The 24021-nt window shown below is 57.1% G+C and overlaps 1 protein-coding gene across 13 annotated transcripts in view; it reads left to right on the top strand.

Annotated features, from left to right (window-relative positions):
• The first annotated feature begins 2173 nt into the window (after positions 1 to 2173).
• The window catches only part of ABLIM3 (actin binding LIM protein family member 3), a 42096-nt gene continuing 20248 nt past the window's right edge, over positions 2174 to 24021 (top strand). For 3 of the 13 annotated variants that reach the window (XR_010834974.1, XR_007163679.2, XM_067005582.1), the window contains exon 1: positions 2177 to 2490. Coding sequence is in view for 2 of the 13 variants with exons in the window: in XM_067005582.1 (XP_066861683.1) it covers positions 2478 to 2490 (13 nt within the window). In the remaining 11 variants the exon portion in view is untranslated. Of the gene's footprint in view, positions 2491 to 24021 lie in introns of all 13 variants that reach the window. The other 10 variants (XR_007163677.2, XR_007163675.2, XR_010834975.1 and 7 more) reach the window with 7 other exon arrangements.

The following is a 24021-nucleotide window of genomic DNA, read 5'->3' as shown; positions in this document are numbered from 1 at the left end:
TCCAGGTCTATGGGTTGGGTTTGAGTCCAGGGCTCCGGGTCGGGTCCAGGGTGGGAGATACAGGGTCGAGTCCAGGGTGGGGCTCAGCGTTTGGGCTTGGGGTTGACACTCAGGGATGGGGCTTAGGGTTAGCTCCAGGTCCTGGGTCAGCTCCGGGATTGGGGATCGGGGTCAGCTCCATGGTCCAGGGCTCGTGTCCGGAGCTCATAGTTAGCTCTGGAGTGGGGATTCCAGGGTCAACAATCTGGGGTCACTACTAGGGTCAGGGGCTCAGAGTTGGGGCTTGGGGTCAGGGCTTGGGGTCAGGGCTTAGGTTCAGGGCAAACTCTGGGGTCGAGGGTCCTGGGCTCGGGCATGGGTCCAGGTCTGGGGCTCAGGTTTGGAACTGGGTGCGGGGCTCTAGGGTTTGGTCTGGGTTGGGGGCTCCAGAGTCAGGTCCAGAGTGGGGTCTCCAGGGTCTGGTCTGAGGCAGGGGCTCTGGCGTTGGGTCTGGGTCGGTGGCTCAGGGATCAAGCGTCCGGGGTCAAGGGTTCGGGGTGTGGCTTGGGGTTAGGGCTCAGGTTTGGGACTCAGGTTTGGGTCCAGTTCTGGGGGTCAGGGTAGGGAGATCCAAGGTCAGGCCTGGGTCGCGGGCTCTGGGGTCGTATATCCAATGTCACACGTGTGGGTTTGAGGGTCCAGGGTAGGGACTCAGGGTTGGGGCTCAGGTTTGGGGCTAGGGGTTAGCTCCGGGTCCGGGGTCAGCTCCGGGTTTGGGGACTCTGGGACAGCTCTGAGGTCAGGGTCAGCTCTGGGGTCAGGGGCTCAGGGTCAGGGCTCGGGACTCGGGCTCAGGGTCAGGGCTCAGGATTGGGGCTCGGGGTTGGGGCTTGGGGCCACCTCTGGGTCCAGGACTGGGGGTGAGCTTTGGGTCCAGGTCTTTGGGTTGGATTTGGGTCTGTGGCTCGGGGTCGAGTCCAGGGTAGGGGCTTCGGGGTCAGGTCTGGGGTGGGCTAAGGTTGGGGCTTGGGGTTGGCGCTCAGGGATGGGGCTCAGGGTTAGCTCCGGGTCCTGGGTCAGCTGCAGGGTTGGGGGCTCAGCGTTATCTCTGGGGTCAGGGCCTGGGGTCAGCTCAGGAGTGGGGATGCCGGGGTCGACAGTCTGGGGTCAGCTCTGGGGTCGGAGGCTTGTAGATGGAGCTCAGGGTCTGGGCTTGGGGTCAGGGTTTGGGGCGAACTCCAGGGTCGAGGGTCCTGGGCTCGGGCACAGGTCCGGGTCTGGGACTCGGGGTCGAATCCATGTCTGGGGCTCTGGGGTCTGGTCCAGGTTGGGTGCTCAGGGGTGGGGTCTGGGATGGGGTCTCCAGGGTCTGGTCTGGGGCAGAAACCCTGGCGTTGGGTCTGGGGGGGGTCACGGGTCCAGCGTCGAGGGTTCAGGGTTGGGGTTCCGGGGTCGAGTGTCCGGGATGGGGGCTTGGGGTTGGTGCCTAGGGGTCGAGCCCGGTTCTGGGGGTCAGGGTCAGGGGCTCTGGGGTTGGGTCCGGGTCAGGGGCTCTGCAGTCGTGACTCTGGTGTCAAGAGTTTGGGGTCGAGGGTCCGGGGTTGGGGCTCGGGGTTGGGGCTTAGGGTTGGGGCTCAGGATTGGGGCTCTTGGTTGGGGTTCGGGGTTAGCTCTGGGTCTGGGGTCAGCTCCGGGTTCAAGGGCTCAGGTTCAGCTCTGGGGTGGGGTTCTCAGGGTTGGGGGATCAGCACCAGGACTTTGGGTGGGGGATTGGGGTTGGGGCTTGGTTCCAGGGCTCAGTTCCACGGTCACGGGCAGGGTGGTGGCATGGATAGCGGGTAGGACAGCAGGATGGGCAGCTGGATGGGCAGCAGGATGGGCTACGGGCAGGTCTGAAAGCAGGGCAGCAGGATGGGCAGCAGGACGAGTAGGGCAGTAGTACAGGCAGCAGGCCGGACAGCAGGTCAGGCAGTAAAACAGACAGGACAGGCAGCAGCCCGGACAGGCGGTGCCCAGCAGATGGCGGCGGTGCCGCGGCGGCGCCCCGCAGGCAGCCCCCGAGTCGGGTCGGGTCTGGCCCCGCGCTGCCCCCGGTGCTGCCTACCCCACCCCACCCCACCCCACCCCACCCCACCCCATCCCATCCCATCCCACCCCAACCCACCCCATCCCATCCCACCCCAGCACGGCTCGGCTCGGCACGGCCCGGGGCGGGGCGGGGCGGCCGGGGGGAGCGGCGCTGCGCGGCCCCACGCCCGCTATAAGAGCAGCGGCAGCGGCTGTGCTCCGCAGTGTATGGCAGCGCCGGTCCTCTCCCCGCCACCACCACCCCACTTGACCTTGAATTTGGCACTCGGGGCCGCCCTGGGATGCGGTGGAGCGCGCAGGACCCTCGCCCGTAGGAAAGGGAGAGGAGGCCCCCTCCCGCTGTAGGAGCGCAAGAGGATTTACAGAGCATCTTTGCCCCCTTTGTTGAAGGGCAGGGGAGGGCCGTCAGGATGAGCACCAGCAGTAAGTACGGCTCTCCATTTGCTATGGGAACGCGGCTGGGATGGCATGGATCTGTCTGGGAGGAATTGGAAGAAAATGTGACACCAGGGCTAGCAACTCTAATGGGCTGGGTATTTTTTGACACCAGGGCTAGCAACTCTAATGGGCTGGGTATTTTTTGTCCCCCTCCCCCTCCTCCCCCCAGCATTCTGCTTCCTGACAGGGTAAGGCTTGGCTGGGGATGCTTTTGTGTGCGCTGAGCCATGGTGCTTATCTCTGATGAGTACTTCTTCGCTCATGTTTCTGGGGATTGGAGGGCAGATCATGCAGTAAAATGTCGATATGCAACATGGGGAGAGGCAGCCAGGAACACTCTGACTGGCAGCAGGCTCACTTCTGAAGCTGCTGCCTACATATGAATAGACACTGGGGAGCAGCCAATGGGGAGGAGAAAGAGGAATGAGGAAGGGGAGACCCCAAAAGCAGGGATCTGAGCAGAGCCCAGGTGTGGTACAGAAAGGCATGTACCTCTGCAGTTGGGTGTTCCTATTGTGCACAGGTGAGGGAGAGGGATGGAGATACTCGTGCACTACATATGAATCGCTAAAGAAGCAGGGCGTAGAGACATGCTACATAAGATGAGAACTGGCACCTGCTGCTGGTCTGCTTACCTCTGGCTTTATGGCCTCCTTGCAAAGTCTGGGAAGATTGATCAAGTCACAGCTGACTTCTTTTTCATGGCTTTTAGGATGTGTGACAGCTGTGCCCATTTTGCCAGCAGGTCCATTCCTTTAAAAGCATGCCCAGCCACCCCCCACCCACAGCAGCTGGTGCTGACTGCCAGGTGAGGGTGTTCCACCTGGGATGAGGTGCTGTCCCTCCTACGGGTCCCAAAGGCTGTGAGGAGTTCCCCAGGCAGTAAGTGGCAGATCAGTGACTTTGTCCCAGTAGTGTGCTGAGGTTTCTCAATCTGAGGGCTTGGGGTGGTTCCCAAGCAAAACACTGTGGAAAAAAATCCTTGGCAGGCTGCAGGCAACAGAACAGGTGATTCCAGATCTGTTGGGCTGCGTCAGAAGTGAGAAAACTTCCCAGGTGCCAGCTGCACGAGCCACGCCTGGGGCACGAGCTAGCCCCTTTTTGGGGGAGCAGTGTGGCTGGTAGTGCCTGGGTAGGGACCAAAGGGGACCTATTTGTTCCTAGCCCTGCGGGATGCCTGGTAGCAGAGGTTCTTCCTTCTCTCTATCTCTGAGTGATGAATGTGGGATGGCACTCAGTGCTCCCTGGGGCCAGTGACTACAGTGGTTGGGTGGGACTTCATGCCTTCTCTAAGCCACTTCTGACAAATTTGTTTGTTCCTACTGGGGGTTCCTTCCTAGCTCTTAACAACCAGCTTGGATGCTGATAGCAATGAGGGTTGTTTATCATGCCACGTATCATGACTATCTGATTGTGCTGCAAAACTCCTTTACCCGTTCCTCCCCCATGCAGAGGTCCCAGCAAACCCAGACTTGCACCCTGCCTGTTGCTCTGCCCTCACTCACAAGCAGAGGCTGCCAGGCAGGCAGTGAGCATGGAGCTGGGCATCCCTTGGGAGGCACACCGCCTCCTCCTGCCACTGACTTGCTCCATGATCTCTGGCATGTCACTGGGCCATGCCGTGGCATCTGGATTTCACAGCCTAATGCTTTGGATGGCTTTGCCTACATGCTGTTCCCCCTTCCTAGGTAGCCAGGTCCTTCCTAGGTAGCCATCTGGCTTATGGAAGGTTTGGAAGGCTGCTAACAGCTGCTGTTTATTTCTAGAGCTGTGGGTTGATTGATGCGGCGGGCACCATGTGGGACCACACCTTGTACAAGCAGCTTGGCTGCTCTCTGCAGTGGTTCTGCAGCCTGTGTCCCTCGTGAGGAGGGCTCGGAGGTGAGGGGACCCTGCCTGCAGTGTCATGCACAGGGAGGGAGCTGAGCCCTGTGTGGAAGTGAGGAGAGGAAACACAGCAGGAGGAGGATGGATGACAAAGCCAGACTGTGCACAGGGTGATCAGCTACAGGTGCAGCTGCAGTACTGAAGTTTTGGTGTTGCCAAACTGATGCAATGAGGACACTTTTTATCCTCTGTTGTGCGCCTGATCTGTGAGTTGCCACATCTCCTTTCCTTTTTGCTTGGTGTGCTTTGGTAATGCTTCTGTTCTGTCCGAAGTGATGTGAGGCAGGAAGCCTGGGGCTGCTGGCCACTGTACTGGCCTCAAGCCCAGCTGTTGTGCAAAAATGCTGGCTGGGCCTCTGGGGGCTCAGGGCAGGATTTGTTGTGCTCAGGCTGGGCTGTGCAGGTGCATCTCCAAACACAGCACACAGGAGTCCCGTGTGCCCTCGCTGAGGGACTTGCTTTGCACCCACTGTGGGCCCTGGGGTTGGGAGCCCCATGTGTGTCCTCTCCTGTGATGCGGGGGTAGCAAAGCCATATGGAAATGTTGCTTTAAGGGGAAAAGTAGGCCCCTAATCTTGGATGTGAACTCATATCCTGAGGCTCCAGAGCAGCCCAAGGGGGCCCGAGGGTGCAAGGCTTGTGGTGGCTGGGAACGCAGCCTCCTGGTGTACAACAAGCGCTTGGAGGGCACAGAGTTGATATTTACATTAGCTACACTATTTATACCTCCCACTCGGATTAGCACTGCTAATTGGTTGCAAATGGATTCATACATTCCTGAACAGGTCTATCAGCGCTGTGCTGCATCTCTGCTGAGGCTGGATCTGGTGGTACTAGCCTTTGCCTTAGAGAACATCCTTTGAAATCACCCTCTGAAGCCTCCACAATTCCAGGCTCCAGCCTTTCCCCGAGAACATTTTGGGGGAGGAAAGTCCCATCCTGCTCCCTCTGAGCAGCTGACACCTGTCAGAGCATGGGAAGGCCTTGCAGGGGGGTTTGGTATGCGAGGTGGAAAGCTTTCCCCAGACCATCCCAGTCCCTGGCACCTCAAATCCCTGCAGAGCAGCCCCACTGGTCTCGGGAAGCCAGGACAGGAGGTGTGGAACAAGGCTTGCTGGCCAAGCCTTTGGGAAAGAAGTCTTCATGCCAGATACTGATGAATGCAGCATGTTTGCTTGGTTATTTTTACCATTCCTAAATCGTGTTCCCTGTTACGTGATGATCCACTGAGCGTAATTACCCAGTAATCTCCAGGCACATGTGGTTACAAGGTGTTTACCAGCAAACTCTGCTAAGTCCCCGTGTAATTAAAGAGGAATCATGTGGGGGTGAGCGTCTCCAGGAGCTGTGGCTCTGCCCGGTACGGCTCAGCGGGCAGGGGGTGATCCCCAGCTCCCCTACCTGCTGGGGAAGGATGTGGTGCTGCTCCCCTGCCCAGAAATGCAGCACCCTGAACCATCAGCCCAGGTGATGTGCAGTGTTAGTCTTCCCCTTGGGGTTATGGTACAGCCTCTTCTGCTATAGCACGCGTGGCTCCTGGACAGCACCGGTTCCTCTTTCATCTTGGCAGTGCTGGAGGCTGCTACAGCAAGCAGTAAATGTAGGACAAAGCACAGCTCCAGCAGGGAAATGCTGCCCAGGGCTGTGGGTGTTGCTGCCTGGTCCCCAAGTGCTTGGTGAGGTGGGCTCGGGGTCTGGAGGAGCCCTCGTGCTCCTCAGCCTGGCTGGGCAGGCTCTCGGTGCGGTGGGAGAAAAGATAAATCTCCAAACAGAGCTCTTCACTCTTGGGCAGCTGCTCCTGGGGGAGGCTTGTAGAAGGGAGAGAGTTTTGGGAAGGTTGGAGCAGTCCTGGTGCAGGTGGTACAGAGAAGGGGTGCAGGTGTAGATGGAGAGATTTATATACAGTGTTGTAAGAGGTGAAAAGCTACCTTCCTCACATGTTTTCTCCTAAACCAGCCGTGAACATCACCTGGTGCCCACACTTCCCTAAGGAGGGCTCTAGCACTGAGTTTTGTAGAACTGGGGCACCAAGGGAACCTCCAGGCTCCTTACCCACATCTCAGTCCTCTCATTTAACACCTGACCCTGACTGCTGCCACCAACCTAACACAAATCATCCCCTCCTTTCTTCTGCACAGCCAGCAAAGGGACAATCATCAATAGCATTCACTTTGTCCAGGCTCTGAGTTTTCTGACAGCTTCTCTCTGTCCCCAGGCTGGTGGATGGACGCTGTCCTCTCACCAAGCTCTGCTCAGGCTCCCCACAAGCCCACTGTCTTGGCAGTTTGCCCTCTGAAGAGCAGAAGCCACAGAAAGTGGCCTTGCAGGCCAATGAAGTGCATGCTGTAAAGCCAATTGAGGCAATTGAATTATTTCAAGGGCCTGCTATGCTCTTATAAAACAAATAGCAAGTTTTCTAATGACAGAGTGACGATCAGTTTAGCCAGATAATTCTTTATGATGCCAACAGGCTGGGCTAATGACAGACTGTCCTGTTACCAGTGAGCTGCTGTGATGCTGCCTTTGCTCTCTGTGAAGGCAAACCCACCAAGCTCCTGCCAGACCCTGCAGTCCTATCATGGTGATACCATAATGAAGTGCTCGGAACATCTAATTAGATATTTTTAGACTAAACGCATCAGTGCCTCTCCATTGTGAGCACTGCTGCACCTCTGGAAGGCATCCTGGGGGTAGAGTAGTGATGGCAAGGGCCCAGGGAGAGAGCGGTGGGGGGAAGAGGGAGAATTTACAGAGTGGAAGGGGACCAGGAGTGACTGTGGCAGCCATAGGGAAGGCAGAGCCCAGATCCAGGTGTTTTAGCCCTGGAAAGCTTGCTTGCAAACAGCTCAGGGTAGGCATGTCAGGGATGGCTGACAGACTGCAGCAGAGAGGGTTGTTCTTGCTTGGAGGGCACCCAGGCTGTCCCAAGTCCTCCTGTGCCCAGCCTCTGCACCCGTAGGCCCAGTAAATCACTGGGGAAGTAGAAGAGCTTGTGTGCCCTGATGCACAGCCCTGATGGACATGCTTTCTCTTCCAGAAAAGGGCTGTGTGAAGCTTAATAGTACCCAGTTGAGCATGTGGGGCAGCCAGCTTGGACATATGGTTCCCATATATTTGATGGTGGCTCAGGTTTTTGGTAGGTTATAGCTTATACCTGCATTTTTCAGTTCTGCTACAGTCTGCATGCTCTGTCAGTATCAGCCATAAGACCTGGGCTGGGAATTGATTTGCTTTCTTTGCTGCCTGGGGCAGAGATCTGAAAGAAGGAGGAGCTGATATTATGGTTTCCTTATGCAGCCTTCCTGACCTTCCTTTCTTCTTGCCCTTTTTACCCTGGCAAAGCCCTTCTCTGAGCTCCAAGCGTTGCTTGTTTTTCTGCTCATGCACGTTTTACTTCCATTTTGAAACACCTTTTTTCTGAGGCTTAGACAAGTGGGAAAGCCCTTGGGAGGAAGGTGTCTCTAAGGAGCAGGACAATGTAAGAGGGTGTGTTTATCTTGTGGGTTTGAAGCCATTCTGCTGGTTTCCATCTCCCTTCTTGGTAAAAAGGGATCCATTCTGGAGAACACCAGGCTGCTGTGGGCAGGAAATGTGCTGTTGGTGCAATGCCACCCCTGGAGTCGTTCCTCAGCACATTTTGAGTCCACTGAGGTCTGTATTTTAGTTTGAGGGGTTAATGTGTTCTCACAACAGTGAATTTTGGGAAGATTTCTCTGGTGCATGCAGCCTGGGTGAGATGAGCACAACCCAGGCTGGGACTTGAGGTGCGAGCTACGAAGCATGCATCCCAGGCTCTGCAGTATGGCACTCTTCATGAGCACACTTTGTGCATCTTGCTCACAGAAGCACACTGAGGGCCTGCGTGCCCTTCCCACCACCCATGTCATGTACTCATCAGCCCTGAAGACGTTGCTGCCTCTTCCATATCCAGCCCTCAGGACCTGGCTGCAGGGAGGCGTCCTGGTGAGCACTGCCCAGCCCAGGAATGCTCGCTGGCGAGGGGAAGCTATTTTTGCTGGGGCGGCTCCCTGGCTCAGCACCACTTGCTGGGACAAGTCAGGCACCTGCTGGGGGTGTCCCCAGCTGCAGCTGCTCCCCAGCCTGGATTCACTGCGCAGGCGGGGAGGGCTGTTTTTCCCCCGGTCAAGGACTCGTCCCTGCCCCTCTGGCCCTCCCCAGGGGACCCATGGCAGGTCCCTGTGTCTCCAGCTTCTCCCACCAGCTGGGGATCTGCATTCAGGTGCTGCATGCAGTGAAGGCAGGGGAAAACTGTACTTGTCTGGGGCAGGCAGAGGTCCTGGGGGATGCAGACCTATGTGCGCTCAGCACCCATGGAAAATACATCCTGTAAGGGGCAGGATGCTGGGTGGGCAGGCGAGCTGTACGGCTCGGTGCCGGTTTCTCCTGTCAGCTCTGCTCCAGACTTTCTCTCTCTCTCTGCTCATATCGCAGCAGCCCTCGGAGTGTGATAGAGTGCAGGCTTCCCTAGCACCACTGCGCTCGCACAGCCACTGTCTGCACTCGGGTCCCAGCATGGCGCTGGTCCCTGCACACCCCTCCCTGCCCGCGCCCTGCGGGTGGCATGGGGTGCCCCTGCCTCCCTCCTCAGCACCCCCTGTCCTCAGAGGATGAAGAAGGGGGGAAAAAGTGAGATGAGCTCCCTCTGACCTGCTGCAAATAGCCACATCACCCGCATGTGTCTGAGCGATGTGGGCGAGCTGTGGCTCCTACAGGCGTGTCCAATGCTTGGTCACTGGCACTGATGGAGAAGCACCCGGGGGTGCTGCCTGTGACACAGAGCGTGTCATTGCCTCAGCATGTGGTGGGACTCTGCTCGGGTTGTGCCTCTCCTAATCTTGCCCAGCTGCTGACCAGGTCTGGGGCACTGATGGAGGTTTCCATCTTCCTGATGGAGGCATCAGGTCTTCAGTCAGGCCTTGGGAGGGAAGGGGAGGATGCTTTTCTGCAGGAATCAGGGAGACAGAAGTAGTTATCCTGGTGCTGTTGGAGTGCCCCTGGGCTTTCTGAATGCTCCTGTGCTCCCTCTGCCCGTGCTGGGCTGGAGACTGGGGTTGATCAAGAAACTTTGGTCTTCTCTGTTTGTCCAGGCGGCCTCCTGAGATTCAGTTCTTGGGGTCTTTTGTGCCTTCAGGAGGAGGTTTTCTATGGCACCAAGCTATCTTCCACCTCTTGCTTGTCTGGGACCACCAACCAGAAGGAGAATCACACAAATACAGCAGCTTCCTCATGGGCACTGGGCATGCAGGGAGCAGCACAGCCACCTCCTCAGCGAGGAGGCTTCCTCCACTTGCCTCTGGGGCACGAAGCTGGGTGATCCCCAGCTCAGAACCCTTCACCCTGTGAGAAATCTTCCCTCTGGATAGCCACATCACCTCTGTGAGGGGATCTGCTGTGTTCCCCAGCATCAGTGCCAGCTGCCTCCTTGGGAGGGAGCAGGTTGGGCCCAATCCTTCCCCTCCAGGATGGGACATAAATGGCAGTGCTGGCCCAGGCAGGCTGACCAGGGAGAGCTGAGGGACCAGGCGTGGATGTTCTCCCCCCTCACTTTTTTTAAAAAGTCACTGTCTGCATGGTGAGTTTTATGTGGTGATGACAGTTCCTGAGGGGTTACATATAAAATCCCTTGCATCTCCGAGGATGCTACCAGTTGAAAGCTTTTATGGCATTTTAAAAATAGCTGCAGAGGGGGAGAGAATGAGTAGATGGATGGGTAGGTGGATCCCTAATAAGGAGAGAAGAGGAAACTGCAAGAGAGGGAATGGAAAGACTTTAGTGAACGGCATGTGAGTGATTGCTGAGGGAGGGGGGGATGCAGTTGTACTGAGCTGCGTGCCCAGCAGGAGCGGGAAACCCTATAAAAAGCCTGGACATGAGATACGTTCCTTGCACAAGTCAGGGAGAGAGGGATGGGATGAGCATCAGTGTGGGCTGTCTCTCTTGCACGTGCTCCTGGTGTTCTACAAGTAGCCATTAAAATTAATCCCCAATTTGGGCTTGCTGCTGCTCTTGCGTGGCTCCCCGAGCACCTCCAGGCTCACCCATGCCCCTCTGCCCGCTTCAGGCTGATGGCCTTGCCTGGGAGCTGGCAGATGAGATTGATTTTTGGCTTTCCCCATGGTCTTTCCTACCTGGGCTGTGCTCCAAGGAGAGGTGCTGAGGCTGCCTCTCTGCTCTGGCCCTTGGCTTGCTGCTGACAGCCTCCAGCTCTCGGAGGCAGGACCTGGTGGGGCTGGGACAGAGGGTCCCCATTCCTCCATGGAGCAGTGATCCTGGCAGGATGACCCTTTGGGACAGCCCCTCGCTGCCTCACATCGCTGCTGGTGTGGCAGCTCCAGGGCTGCTGTACAGCCCAGTGCTCTCCCCCAGCATTCAGGGAAGATTATATGGAGCGTCTATAAGAAATGCTAATTGCTTTGGCTTGTGCTTGGTACAGCAGAGCCACCAGGCACTCAGAGCTTTTAGTCAGCTCAGAGATCTGCCGGATCCTTCCTCTCCCTCCTCCAGAGAGCCAGCAAAGGTCTGATGTGGCCATCGCTGATCCTTTCATCCCTGAGCCCAGCTGAGCAGTGGGCTGGCACCCACGTGTGCTGCCCCAGCACCCATCATGACATAGGGACAGCAATGTGCTGCCATCGGGGTGCCACAGCCCTGGGCAGGCACAGCACACTCAAGCGAGGCTTGTGTTGGAGGAAGGTGCTGGGAGGGTGTTGGGAGCTTCCCGTCCCAGGGAAGAGGACGGAGCTCATGGCGCAGCAGAAGCCTTCAACACCGTTCTGCTGCCTGTCCTCCCTGAGCCCCACTGCTGTTGCTCTCCTGATCTGCCCCTGGCAATCAGATCTCTGTGAAGCTGGGCTCATTTGGTGCAGGCTGCTGGGGAGCATTCCTTGGCTTTGCCCCTGCTCAAACAGCAGGGAAAAGCGCTGTTAACAAGATTCCTCTGTCAAATATGCCAGCCTGTCACATCCAGGCCATCTCCCCCTGCTCCCCTGCGCTTGCTTTTTTTTGTCTGTTTTTTCTTCCTCAGCAGTGAGGCAAATAATCAGGGAAGCTGGGAAGTGTGTGTTCCCTGGTCCTTGTGCTGGCCTCTCACAAAGTGCTGCTGCTGGTCCACGTGCTGTTTTCCTATTGTGTTTCTCCAGCTCTCAGCTTTTGTCCAACGCTGCAACTCAGGAGCTGGAGTCCAAGCCCAGGTATCCTCTGGGGGCATTGAGGTCTTCACCCTGCCTTTGTCACCAGACCTGGGGCTTGGTGGTAACGTGGATGGGTCCTGGCTGGCCCTGGTGATGCTGGTGGGCAAGGGGACGTGTGAGCTTGGGGGTCTCCTGGGAGCTGCATGGAGCCTCCTCCAGGTGCCTGGTGAATCGAGGACTTGCCAAGAGAGGTCATCTGCGGCTGTCCCAGTTCCTTCCTCCATGCTTGGGTCTGGTGGCACAAAGGGTACAATTCAGAAAATTTTGCTCCTTGGCAGGCAGTTCCTGGCTCATGTAAGCCAAAAGCATGCACAACAAAGCCCGTGTTGATTATGTCCCTTGAAAAGAGGACTTGTTCCCTGGAAAACACGGCTCTGCTGGGCCCGTTGACCACCCGATAATTGGCACTAATGAGGATCTGCGAGGTGGGTGCTGGGGACAGATAGTTGTTGCTGGTGTGCGGCGGGGAAGGGAGATGTGACCTTGGTGCAGGGAAGCTGGGCTGTGGGATGGGGCTGTCCCTGGAGAGCACTCTGCTCTCCTCCTGCAGCGCTTAGCTGCAGAGGATCTCTGGTGCTTACTGTACACAGATGGATTTATTTACATCTATATTGCAGGGAGCTGGGATGTGGAGGGTGAAATGCCATGTTGGGAGCATAGGGCTGATGCCAGGTTGGGCTGTTTGCCTCCAGCCTGACCACCGGTGCCTTTTTTCTCCAGGCCCTGATGAAGGCACCGAAAGCTTTTAGCAAGAGACAGTCACGTCTGCCTGCCTGCCACTTCCTGCGCTGGCAGCCACCCCTTTCCTTTTGAAGTCTGTTCCTGGGCGTACACAGGAGCCAAGGAGAGCAGGAGTGTGGGAAGGAGGAGGGGAGGATGAGTCTGTGTGAAACCCCTGTGTACACGCACCCTGGGGAGCTCATTGTTCTGCCCTGCCACGTCCTCCCTTCCATGCACACTGTCCCCTGCTGGCACTGAGCCCTTGTGGCCCCCTGGTAGGAATGCCCCGTGTCCCTGGGGGCTCAGGATGTGCCTGGGGTTTCCAGCCCCCTGGGAGGGCCTGGCACATGGGCTCTGGTGGACTGAGGTAGTGGGGTCAGGTGCTGCTGCCCTGCTCCAGCTTTCCTGTAACACCTGCACTGATTCCATTGCGGGTTCTCATCTTCTTCTTGCTAAAGTGTCCAAGCTGTTGCACCCAGTCCTTTCTCTGGGAGGTTTTTCAGGCTGCCAGCCCCTCTGACCACCGCCTCCACCTGGTTGCCCACTCTTGACCCCATAACCAGGAGCCCCAAGGCTTTGCCCCCCGCGTTGTGCTCTGCGTGTCAGAGGCTGTCTGTGCTGTGAGGGTGGCTTGGCAGCGGGAGAGCTTCCCTTGGGGATCTGTTTTTTTCTTAGAACAAACAACCAAGTGGGATGCTATTTTCCCATTCAAGCTGAGAGAGGTTGTAGCTGCTGCTTTTTGACCCTAAACCCTGACGTTTGTTTTATAATTATCTCTGTCTTCAATGAAGTGTGACCAAGAGATGAGAGCAGAACATGCTTTGGCGGTGGACGCAGCTTGTGGTTTTGCAGTTTCAGGGCTTATGTCAATATATTTGTAGCTGCATCGCTACTTCCTACATTGACCTTGGGCTAGGGGTCCAGATGAGCCTCAGGCTGTTTGAGGAAGCGTTTTTGGAGCCCTGCTCCTTTCACAGCCAGCCATGGAGATGGCCTGCCCTTGTGGGGCTGGCACCGGGCGTTGCCCCAAAAGGGTCCACTTGGTCTTGGCAGCATGGCCCTGAAACACCTCACATCAGGGCTTGGGCTGAATAACCTGGCCTTGTCCCCAGGCACCCACCCACGTCACCTTAAGAGTGTCCTCAGGTTGGGTTCCTGCCCTGCCTCAGGGCATGTGAAGGGCTCCCCCAGCCTCCCGGATGCTTCTTCCCTGTGCCAGGCTGGGATGTCCCACAGCATGGCATGGAGCTGCCAGAGGGAAATGGCCCATGGGCTGATGGGCACCATCTCGGTGGCACAGCTCAGTGTGTGCCCTCGGTTGCTTCCTTGAAGGTCATCCCAAGGTGAGCAGCTAAAAGGCAGCTCTCCTCCTCCTCCTCTTCACAGCCCTAGTGCTTTCCCACCCCATTGTTCCCTCCTGCCCCAGCCTTCCCTCCAGGGTTGTAAGCTTGTCTCCTTCCTTTTTTTTTTTTGCCTTTTCCTCCTTTCCTCTTTCTCTCCTCTCCTCTCCCACCAGCTTTGTTCGCCCTGGCTGTGTACTGGAGTTGCCATGGTGATTGCTGGAGCGTCTCCGCATCCCAGGGCAGGTCCTGTGCCCGGCCCTGGGAGCGGCAGGGCCCACTCCTGCCCCTCAGGGGGACCAGCCACCATGTCCTCCTGGGGGTGGGGGTCTCTGGGGACATCCCTGTGACACACCCTGGTGTGTGAGGGGAGGATGGGTCAGGGTGCAGGGTGGTCCTTGCCCACCCGGGATGGGGCCATGCAGCACCTTGTGCTGGGAGAGGTGCTGGCAAGGCTGCTGCGTGGTGTGGCATCATTAGCCTCTCATTGCTGGAGCTGTTAATCTTCGATAAATGTTGCTGATGAGTGAACATCACTTATGGAAAACAGAGGAGCCTGCTGCAGCATGGGCTGTCCCTATAACGGGCACCTCCATGTGCCAGCAGAGGGGCAGAAAGCTGTGCAAGTACCAGGCTGAGCCCCATTAACTTTTATGGGACACGTGCACCTTTCTTTTAGGGAAAAAGCTTTCTTTTTCCCACCCTGGGAGCCATGCTATTGCTCCTGTTGATATTATGTCACCATGCAAGTACCTGCAGAGACTTCACCTTGCCTTGGCCATGCTCAGGACCCTGGGGTGCAAACATCCCCAGGACTTTGGGCAAAGTGATACCTGGATCCCAGATCCTTTTTTGGGGCATGATGTACATGGAGGACCAACGCTGGCAGCGGGGACTTAGCTGCATGCCCAGCTGGGGAAGGTGCCCCTTCATGAGCCATATTCTGGTGTTGGAGGACACGAGCAGAGCAGCGGTTTGGAGGCAGACAGTGACCTGTGGTCTCTGGTGCTGCTTGGCAGACAACGAGATAACCTTTCAGTATTTGTCAGAGCTTTTGTGTCCCTTTCATGAGATAATTAGGGTGACGTGTTATTAGCTGATTACTGGGGGAAAAATATATTTACTGAGGATTTATTCTAGAAACATTAATCTTGTGTATAGTTGCTAAGTCCCCATAAATAATCTGGTTTTGATAATCAATTGCTATTGTGACCTCCCTTATAAATCTCAATTAAATGCACACTTAATTCACATAAAGTTGCCAGATTTACTTGTACGTTTCTGTCCTGCTGTTTGCCTCAGGCAGTTGTCTGTGTGTGTGTTAGCTCCACTCTGTTTATCAGACAGCCCCAAACCAGGATGTGGCTTGCCAAGGCGGAGCAGTGGCAGCAGCAGCGAGGCTCCTCTCCTGGGGTCCTATGAGGAAAGCCCAGCACATCCCAGCTCCCTTCTAGATCAAACAAAAGTGCCCTGCAAACAGCGATGCACAGAGCCCTTCCCCTGCCCTTTTTGTGCTTTGTGTCAGGTTTGAGGGGAGCAGGAGCAGTCCAAAGAGATCCTTCACCCAGAGCAACCCAAGGTGCATGGCCGTGCGTGAGCTAAGCCCCAGTTTGCGGGTGCCAAAGCCCCTGCAGAGGCTTTCAGCAGCCTTGGTTTGAGCTCCAGGGTGATGGCAGAGCTGGGTGTGCAGCTCCCGTAGCTCTGTGGTGCCTTTTTGCTTGTTCATGATGAGGCTTGGCTGGAAACCCAGGTCTGGGTGGGCTCTGCAGGGTCCTGAGTGACCTCGGGCCAGTGGTGGGAGCTTCTCGAGCCTCGGTGTGGGTGGGTGGGTCAGAGGGGAATGAAGTGGGGCTGTTGTAGGGGTGAGGCAGTTGGCCCTGGCTAGCAGGACATGTCACTGTCAGCTTCCTCTGGAGCTGCAGGGAGATTCCAGTCTTGAATCAGGCTCTGTTGCTTGTCGGGGCTACGGTGACTTATTTTATCCTCTTGCAATGTTGCACACCCAGAGAGGGAAGAGGACTGGCTTTGTTCTGGCAGAGCCCAGAGGTGCTGGTGGCCTTCCTGCCAGGGAACACATGGATGGGCCAGGTGGGAGCATGGCAAACCTCCTGCTGTGATTAGGGATGTGGGGTTTTTTCCCCTCACCTGTGCCCCCTATGGCGCTGCCCCATAGCTGCAAGAGCTGGTGGTCCCTGGAGCGCAGCCTGCCTGCCCCTGCCAAGGCACCAGGAGGGACAGCTTGAGCAGTGATGGTCTCAGTGACAGGGACCTTGCTAGGGGAGCTGTAAAAGAAATGATGAAGCTGTTGGAATTGCTGGGAAGACGTCAGCTAAGATCTCCTCCTGAGCCTGGCTGGAGCCCAGCCTGCTAATTGTGGTGGTAGGGGAAATACACAAACATACAGATGGCAAGGAGAACAGAAACTGCTGCCTCTTAATATCGAAAGCTCTGTTTCTGACCAACTGAAATCGACATATGGCAGAAGATAAATGCTAACAGCTTTCGGGGAGAGCGGCACACATCACCAGCCTGCTCAGGAGCACCTTGAGCCCTTGCAAAGCCCTAAGGGGGATTTGCCTCTCCCTGGGCAGCAGGATGGCCAGCCCAAAGTCACTGCTCAGGGGAGCATCACCTCTAGGGTATCATTCCTTGATTTTTTTTTTTTGTAGTTGCAAAGGGGCTGTGCCTATAGCTTGTAACAGATGTTCTGTCCCATGGGGCTTCACCCTGACCCTAGACACTGAGGATGGGATGGGTGAGATGGACATCAGGCAGCAGGAGGCAGCTCAGTCAGCCCATGGGACAGTGAGCCTGATGCTGTGCTCCAACCCACGGTGTCTGCGGTGCCTAAAACCCCTTGGTGGCCATGTGGTTGGCACATATACGGTGCTGTGCTCCTGGCTCTGCCACCCCCTGCATAGCCACGTGTCTCCCTTGCACCCTGCGGGGGGGTGCAATCTTTTTCTGACCACTTAAAGGCTCCATTTGCTGCCTTCAACAGAATTAGAGTGGAGATTACAATAGATTAAAGGAGGCGGTAAGCACCCTCTGTGCTGCTTGTGTCATATGTGAAGGCCCCATGGGGGCCAGCTGGGTTGGGGCTCTGCTGAACCCTTGTCCTTTGCATATTTTTTGTAGGATGGTCCATATTAAGTGGCTACAAGTGTGTTTTCTCTTCGGATGCCATGGTTTGGAGGCAGTTTTATGTCCTGGCAGGGACGTGGCAGTGCCCTTCACACCGCAGCTGCGAGCTGTGCTGCACTGCTACCCGACTCTAGCTGTTTCAGAAGCACCTTCCTGGGGTGTAAGAGAGACCAGAGGAATTTGGAGCCTGCCGGGGAAGCTCCAGATCCATTTTGCTGCCAGCCCTGAGCCGAAATTCATCCCCTGGAATGTGACTGGCTGCACGGCGGCTGGTCTTGAACCTCCAGCTTCCGAGCATGCACTGATGGCAGTAAGGTTGCCCTGTAACCTACACCCCTTCGGTGCATCCTATTTTTGTGGAGTCTGTCCCCTCTGTGACGCCAGGGCTCGCTTGGCCAGCTGTCACCCCCAGTCCAAACTCCCACTTCATTGCATTAATATCTGTGCGGTGTCTCTGGCTAGAGATTTGATTTCAAGTTCCCTCCCCAGAGCAGAAGGAGTTAAAAATAGTAAATCCACCACCCTTCATTCTCTGGCTATGACGTAGCCTCCCATTTTGGAATTACAATGCCAGTGTGAATATGGTCTAAAATAAAACAAATGAGCGTGCTGTGCTCACTCTGCAGAATAAAAGAACAAGTTCCAGTCTCGAGCAACACCATGGAGGAGCCTCTGTCTGCTAACCTGCACCTGCAGAAAGCAAAAATTCAGCTTTCTTGCAGCGCTTGTGTTGGCCAGATGAAGGATGATATGCACGGAGTGATTAGCGGGGTAATAGAGGTGGCATCCAGCCCACTGGGGAACCAACTGATTGCCGGAGGAGCTGGAAAGGAATTAGCTTAGTGCATTATGGTTTGACACTGTCTTCCTCCAGCATCACATACAAACCGCCCTGCCAAGGGGTAGCTGGATGCCAGAAGTGAATTACTGGGGCAAAGCTGTGCTGGATGCAGCTGTGGTCCATGTAAAGGGCAGGGCGTGAGCAGCGGGCACCAGCCCTGAGCAGCAGCCTGCCTCCATCTCCCCGAGTGGGGCTCTTGCTCTGAGCTGGTCTAGAAAATCCAAAATCTTCACATTTTTCCCTCTCAGATGCTGCCCTAGTTTAAAAATGCTGGTTCCTGGCTTGCTTTGTAATATTTTAAATATAGCATCCTTTATTTTTTTAACGTATGCACCATATGTTTTGAAAACTGCAACAAAATCCGTGGGGCTTGTGGGTGGAGATTAAAGGGAAAAAAACATTTCCATACAGGAAGCTGCAAATGCGAAACACAGCAGCAAACAGAAAATCCCTCAGTGCATCAGCCAGAAATAAGCTCCTTTCTGTCCTGGCTGCCTCAGACCCACTCCTGTGCATGCAAGGAACTGACCTGAACCTTTCCATTGTGTCAGCTCCTCACCCAGATGCCCTGGCACCAGCTCCTCAGCCCCCTCCAAAGCCTGGTGTTTGATGCCACTGTGTCGGAGAGCATCCTCCTTTGCTTTTTCCCTTTTTCAGTGCTGTCTATTTGTCTTGTTTGTTTGGCTGGCTGGGCCCGATCCCTCAGGATTGGTTGCTGCATCCCTCAGCTTTGATGGCAGCGGGGAGCGTACACCGTGGCTCACTGTGCTCCCTCCCAGGAACAAATGCAGACTCAATTTAGCAAGAAATTCAGCTGAAGCAAAAAATGACGAGCTAATAGGTTTCATCTCTTGGCCAAAGCCTCAAGTTTTTTTCCACCGTGCACATCTGGCGCGCCTTGAGCCGAGGACCTAAAGGCATCTGCTTGCAGGGACACCCCAAACCTGCCCAGCCTGGTTAGAGCAGAAAATAGCAACATGTGGGCTGGGGCCGGGCTTGCTCCCCAGCCCGGGCGCTCTCCTCCTGTTCTCTAGCTGCCAGGAGCTGCCGGATGAGTCGTTTCACCGCCTGCAGCTCACCCACTTGTCACGCCTCATGAATAAAATCTAGGGGAGGAGATGGGCTGTGGCCAACCTGTGGCTGCTGGCAGGCTGCTTCCCTCTGGGGCCATCCTGCAGGTCCCCAGCCATGGTCACTGTCACCCCCGCAGGCAGGAGAGGGGCTGGGTGCCAAGGACAGTGGTGCGGAGGGGGCTGGTGGGACCCCCATGGCTGCCGGGTACCCAAAGCTCGTGCTGGGGTGGCCCTGAGGGGGATGACACCAGTTGGCCACATTGGAGGAAGGGACCTGGGACAGAAACCCCCTGAGAGTCAGAGTCAGCCCCTTGCTGGTTCCCAGCCTGCAGTGATGCCTCTTCGTGGGTTCCTCTGTGTTTGTTCCAGCTCTGCAGCATCCCCTTGCAGTAGAGGTTCGGGGCTGGGGCTGTGTGTCACCCTGTGGGATGTGGGGCTCTTGTGGCATGGGGATGGCAGGGCGGAGGGAGGGTGCTACCAAGGACCTTAGCTGCACATTGTGTCCTCTGGAGAACATGGCCTCAGGTACTCCTCCTGCACCTGGGACCCGCTGAGAGCATGCTCTGCGACCGTTCCAGTGGGTTTGTGCTCAACCAGGTCTCCATCCCGGAGTAGTCCTCAACTCAGTTTGGGGCTCAGGCAGAGCTCAAGCCCAGCACACCATGGATATGTGATGTATCAGCATGCTGGACTTACTCATCTGCCTCGCCCCCACGCTCATACACAATTTACTTGTATCTATAGCAGCCTGGGCAAGATTTTTAAGCTGAACCAGATGTAAGGATGAAATTCCATCTTCAGCCTCCCAGTGGGGATCCCTCCTTGCCCGCCTCGAGTAAATCTTTCCGCTGCCCAAACCGCTGATCTCAGGGAGCGCCACACATCTGCTGGGAGCCGGTGGGATCGGCATCCAACAAGAGCTTACGGCTGCCGGCCAGGGCTGGAAAACATCAGCGGGGTGAGGGCTGCAGGTCTCTGGGGCACTGCAAGGTCTCTGGACCTGTGGCCGGGGTCTCTCAGCTTCTCCCAGCTGGCTCCAGCCCCTCTGCATACCCCCGGGCTTCATGCCCATTGCTTATTGCTCGTCAGACCTCCTGAAGCATGGCTGACCCCTCTGATTCGAGAGGTGATCCCTCAGGAGAAACCTGGTCTGGCTTTCTGGGCTGGGATCCAGCATTTTCACAGCCTCCTGGGTTAAGAGCTGATGTGTGCATGCCAGCGGTGTCTGCTCAGGGCATCGGAGCCCCTGTGTCCCCTGCGGTGCTGGGGCTCTGCTCTCACTTCCCACCTGGGTGAGAAGAGCTCCGGGCAGCGTGTGTGGCACTGGGAGCTGCATGGTGCTACAGGGTATCTGAATCAAGCCCTTCTCCACCTTGCATGTCTCATAAAGGCTTTTTTGTCTTCAGCTGACTCTTTTCTAGCGAACCCTGCTCACAGGTGCTGGGCAGGAATGCTTTGCTTGGACTGCTACTGCACTAGGATAAGCCCCCAGCGAATCTCTCCCTTTGCAGGCTTGCCCTGCCCTCCCGTTTCTCCCCCCACCAGCTCCTGCAGTTTCCTTCTGGTGTGCTGAACATGCACATCATGTCTGAGGCTCAGCCTGATGTTCTCTGATTTCTGGTTCACCCTGTACGCTTTTGCTGCCAGGCCTTTTTGCTGGAACAGAGCAGATCAGGTGGCTGCCTGAGAGTGCACGCAGCCAGCCTCCAGCACCCACACTTGGGGTGACCAGGCCTTGTGTGGGGACCTCAGGGTGGCTGTTGGGAGCTGGGAGCAGGGTCCTGAGCACCTCTGAGCTAGTCCGCACCATTCCCTCGTCAGCATCCTGCACCTGATGCCTGTGCCAGCCACAGGCATCGCCCTGCAGAGCCGACGGGGTGAGTTGCATCGGAGCCATGAGATGGGGACATATCCTGCGTGCTCGGGGAAGCATCTTGCTTCCTAGCGCTGCTAGTCACTGTGGAGCATCCTTGCTCAGGGATGGGGCAGAGGGGGCAGCTCCCAGCTGTTCTGCTGCAGCCACCCTGGGGCAGGATCCCGTGCCACCCCACTGTCCCCCCGGGACCACCATGCTGTCCCCTCCTGTTCGGTGCAGCTCCCAGCTGCAGGCTCACCATGGCTCCTGCCCTGCAGCCAAGCATCCCAGCCATTATTAATTAAAACACAATCTATCCTCTCTCTCCCTCTCCCCAAGCCACCAAGAACTGCTAAAATATTCTCAGGGCTAATAGGGAGGGGAATTAAATAGTTACTGTGCAATTCAAGCTGTGCCTTTTGGAGATTTATTGCCGCTCCTGGAGCCCGTGATTCCCTCTTGGGTACTATGTAGCTCAGCAGAAATCTGCCTGCCCAAGACAGTGGGCACACTGTGCGAGGGGCTCAGGCAGCTGCAGTGTGGCCAGCCTGCTGCAGCTCCTGGGTGCCCAGAGCTGGGGGATCTCTTCTCTGTGAGCCACTGGAGGTGAACATCTCATCTCTGCCCACATGCTGGCTGGCTGTGCTAGGCCCCATGGGACGGGCATGATGCTTGTGTTAGGATGAGAAGTGGCGTGCTGCTGGTGGAGAGCAGCTCCTGCTGCAGGCTGCTGCGGGGAGCAGAGGCAGGGGGGTCCTGCTCACACCCGGTGTGGGGGCACGGGCTGCTGGCAGGGCCAGGGGCTCTGCTGGAAGCGTCTGCATGGTGTCTGCAAACTCATGAGCACCCAGAGTCCCGGTTGCAATTGCAGCTCAAGGAGCTCTTGTTGCCATGACGAGCTGTACAAGCATTAGCTGGGAAGAAAAGCCCCCGGCAGCGCTCGGTGGAGATGGGAGAAAGGCGGCCAGCATGGCAGCACACAGCCCCTGTGCAAGCCACACACCACTGTGGGTTCCGGTGTGGGTCCTGGAGGGGCCGGGGGTGCTGTGCGTGCAGCAGGGTGCTGTGCTTGTCCTCCTCCCGCAGCCCCGTGCGGCACAAGGACCTCTTTTCCCAGACAATGGCTTTGGCGTCAGCGGCGCCCTGGGTGTGCCTGTGTCGCGGTGACCTGCGGTGGCAGTGCCGTGCTGCCAGCACAGCCCTGTTCCCTGTGCTCCCAGGGTCATTTCGGGGGTGTCAGGGCACGCGGCTGACCTCAGCAGCCCCCAGCAGGCCGGGGAGGAGCTGCCAGGCTCAGGAAGCCGCTGAGCGCTTCACAAGGCTTCTCACCCCACACAGCCCACGTCCCTCATGGCCACGGGGCTGTGCCGGGGCAGGTCCTGACCCCACAGCGAGGAGGTGCATCCCGCACAGCCCCAGCCCCAGCAGGCTCTCTGGGCTTCCCTGGCCCTGCCGGGGGAAACACACATCCTGCAGGCAGGGGCAGCTGCCGGCAGCTGGGGGGACAATTGCCGGCTTCCTCCGTGCTCGCGCTTAGAGAATAATTTCCATGAACGCAGCCAGGAATGAACTCGGCCGCACATTCTCTATTCACTGCTCCTTTTTTTTTTTTCCCATTTCCCTCTAACCTCTTTCATTTTCTCCATTCTGCTTCCCTCTTTCCCCTTCTCCTTTGGCTCCCCCAGTGACCTCCCTCCTCTCATTTCAGAGCAGTACCAATGTCCTGCTGCCAGCAGCTGCCTGCCCTTGCCTGCACTATCCCCTGCTGCAGTGCTGTCCTGGCACCCACGTCCTGTTTTTGTCCTGTGTCCCACTGAAGGAGGTGACACAGGGTGGGAGTGGCACGGCGGGTGGACAGCGTGAGGCAGGTGGGAGCAGTAATGGGTCATGATCTGATTAGGGAAGCCTGGGGCAAGATGGGGAGCAGCGGCAGGCCGAGGGCTGTCGCTGTAAGCCACAGATGGCTACGAGGGCAGAGGTACGTGGCCTCGCTGGGTTCCCAACCCTGCCTGCTCCATGATTCCCTAACGGGGCTCTTTTACCATTTTTGGGGACCCCTCAGTGCTGCTCCCAGCTCAGTGGTGCCACCACAGCCCACTCCTGCAGCTCCGCATGTGGTGCCAGCAATTAATGCAGTGCAAACATTGGAAGCAGCAGCAAAATGTGGAGCAGCCGGAGCCAGGTTCACAGTGCCCCGCAGCAGATCCATGGCACCTGCACTCAGCCTTTGTCAGCAGCACCCAGCTTAAAAAAATAACGTTAAACTTAGGTAAGGGATCATGGAACGCTTCTGAGTTTTACACAGGGGAAAGATTAGAATGAAAATATTTTAATGAAAGGTAGATAAGCAATTTTCTCACTGCTCCAAATGACTCCAAATGTGTGGAAGCATGACAGAGAGCAATGGCCAGCAACCTGAGCACCAAGATGGCCACAAGCCTGTCTCTGCAGCTCTCGGCTAAGCCACCGCTCGGAGCCCCCCAGTTATTTGGGGTACTTTGTCCCATCTTTCAGCTGGGCTACCTGTGCATGGCATAGCTGGGCTGCACACGCCTGCGTTGTGCCCTTTACCAGGCTGTCTGCAGACACAGCCCCGGTGCCTTCCCCACTGCTGCATCCTTGGCAGGGATGGGGCAGGAAGTGGCTGCAGGGCCGGAAGCCAGACAGTTCCCATGTGCCGAGGTCGGAGACACCGCAGCAGCACAGCAGCCGCGGCTCTCCCCACAGCACCGGCACCGGCTGGCCCCAAGCTTGCCCTTCCCTTCCTCCCCACGGCCACAGCCAAGCTCCTCCTTGCCTTTGGCCTCTGCAGGACAAGCCCTCAGCCCTGCAGCTGATGAGAAAACCATGTCCCGCGGCTCTGGGGCTCCCACCCTTCCTCCCTGCCACCCTCGGGGCGCAGCGGGGCTCCGGCACGAGGGAAAATCCTGCCCCTCGCCTCCCGCAGGGCTCCCACACACCTCTCTACTGGTACGCCTGCGGGGCAAGCCCAGGGGCTCTGGGGCTCCTGTCTCCCCCCCCACCCCTCAGCAGGGTCTCCTTCGTGCCCTTCCCACCCAAAATTACACAGCATGTCCCAGTGCTTCACCCCAGCCTCTCCCTCAGCATCTAGCCCTTCCTACAGAATTCCTTTCTGGTCACTCATTGCCCCGCTTCGGCCTCGACGCCTCCGGCCCGGTGTGCTGGCGGGGCCGGGCTTCCTCTTCCTGAGCCTCCCCAGCCCCCGCTGTGCTCCCGGCCTCTGACCCGGCCTCTGCTTTGCCTCCCTGCGATGGCACCATCTTGCCCAAGGGACACGGGGCTGCCCCACTTCTGCCATCCCTGGGGACAGCTACCGCCTGGTGTCATGGGGCAGGGACCTGAGGGTTGCTCACGGCCTGGAGCATCTCCTAGGCTGGTGGCGGCCCCACTCCCCGTGCCCTCCCTGGGGACAAAGCTCCTCGGT

The sequence above is a fragment of the Anser cygnoides genome, chromosome 14 (assembly GCF_040182565.1).
Source record: "Anser cygnoides isolate HZ-2024a breed goose chromosome 14, Taihu_goose_T2T_genome, whole genome shotgun sequence".
NCBI lineage: Eukaryota > Metazoa > Chordata > Aves > Anseriformes > Anatidae > Anser > Anser cygnoides.
This window is presented reverse-complemented; position numbering and strand designations above follow the sequence as displayed.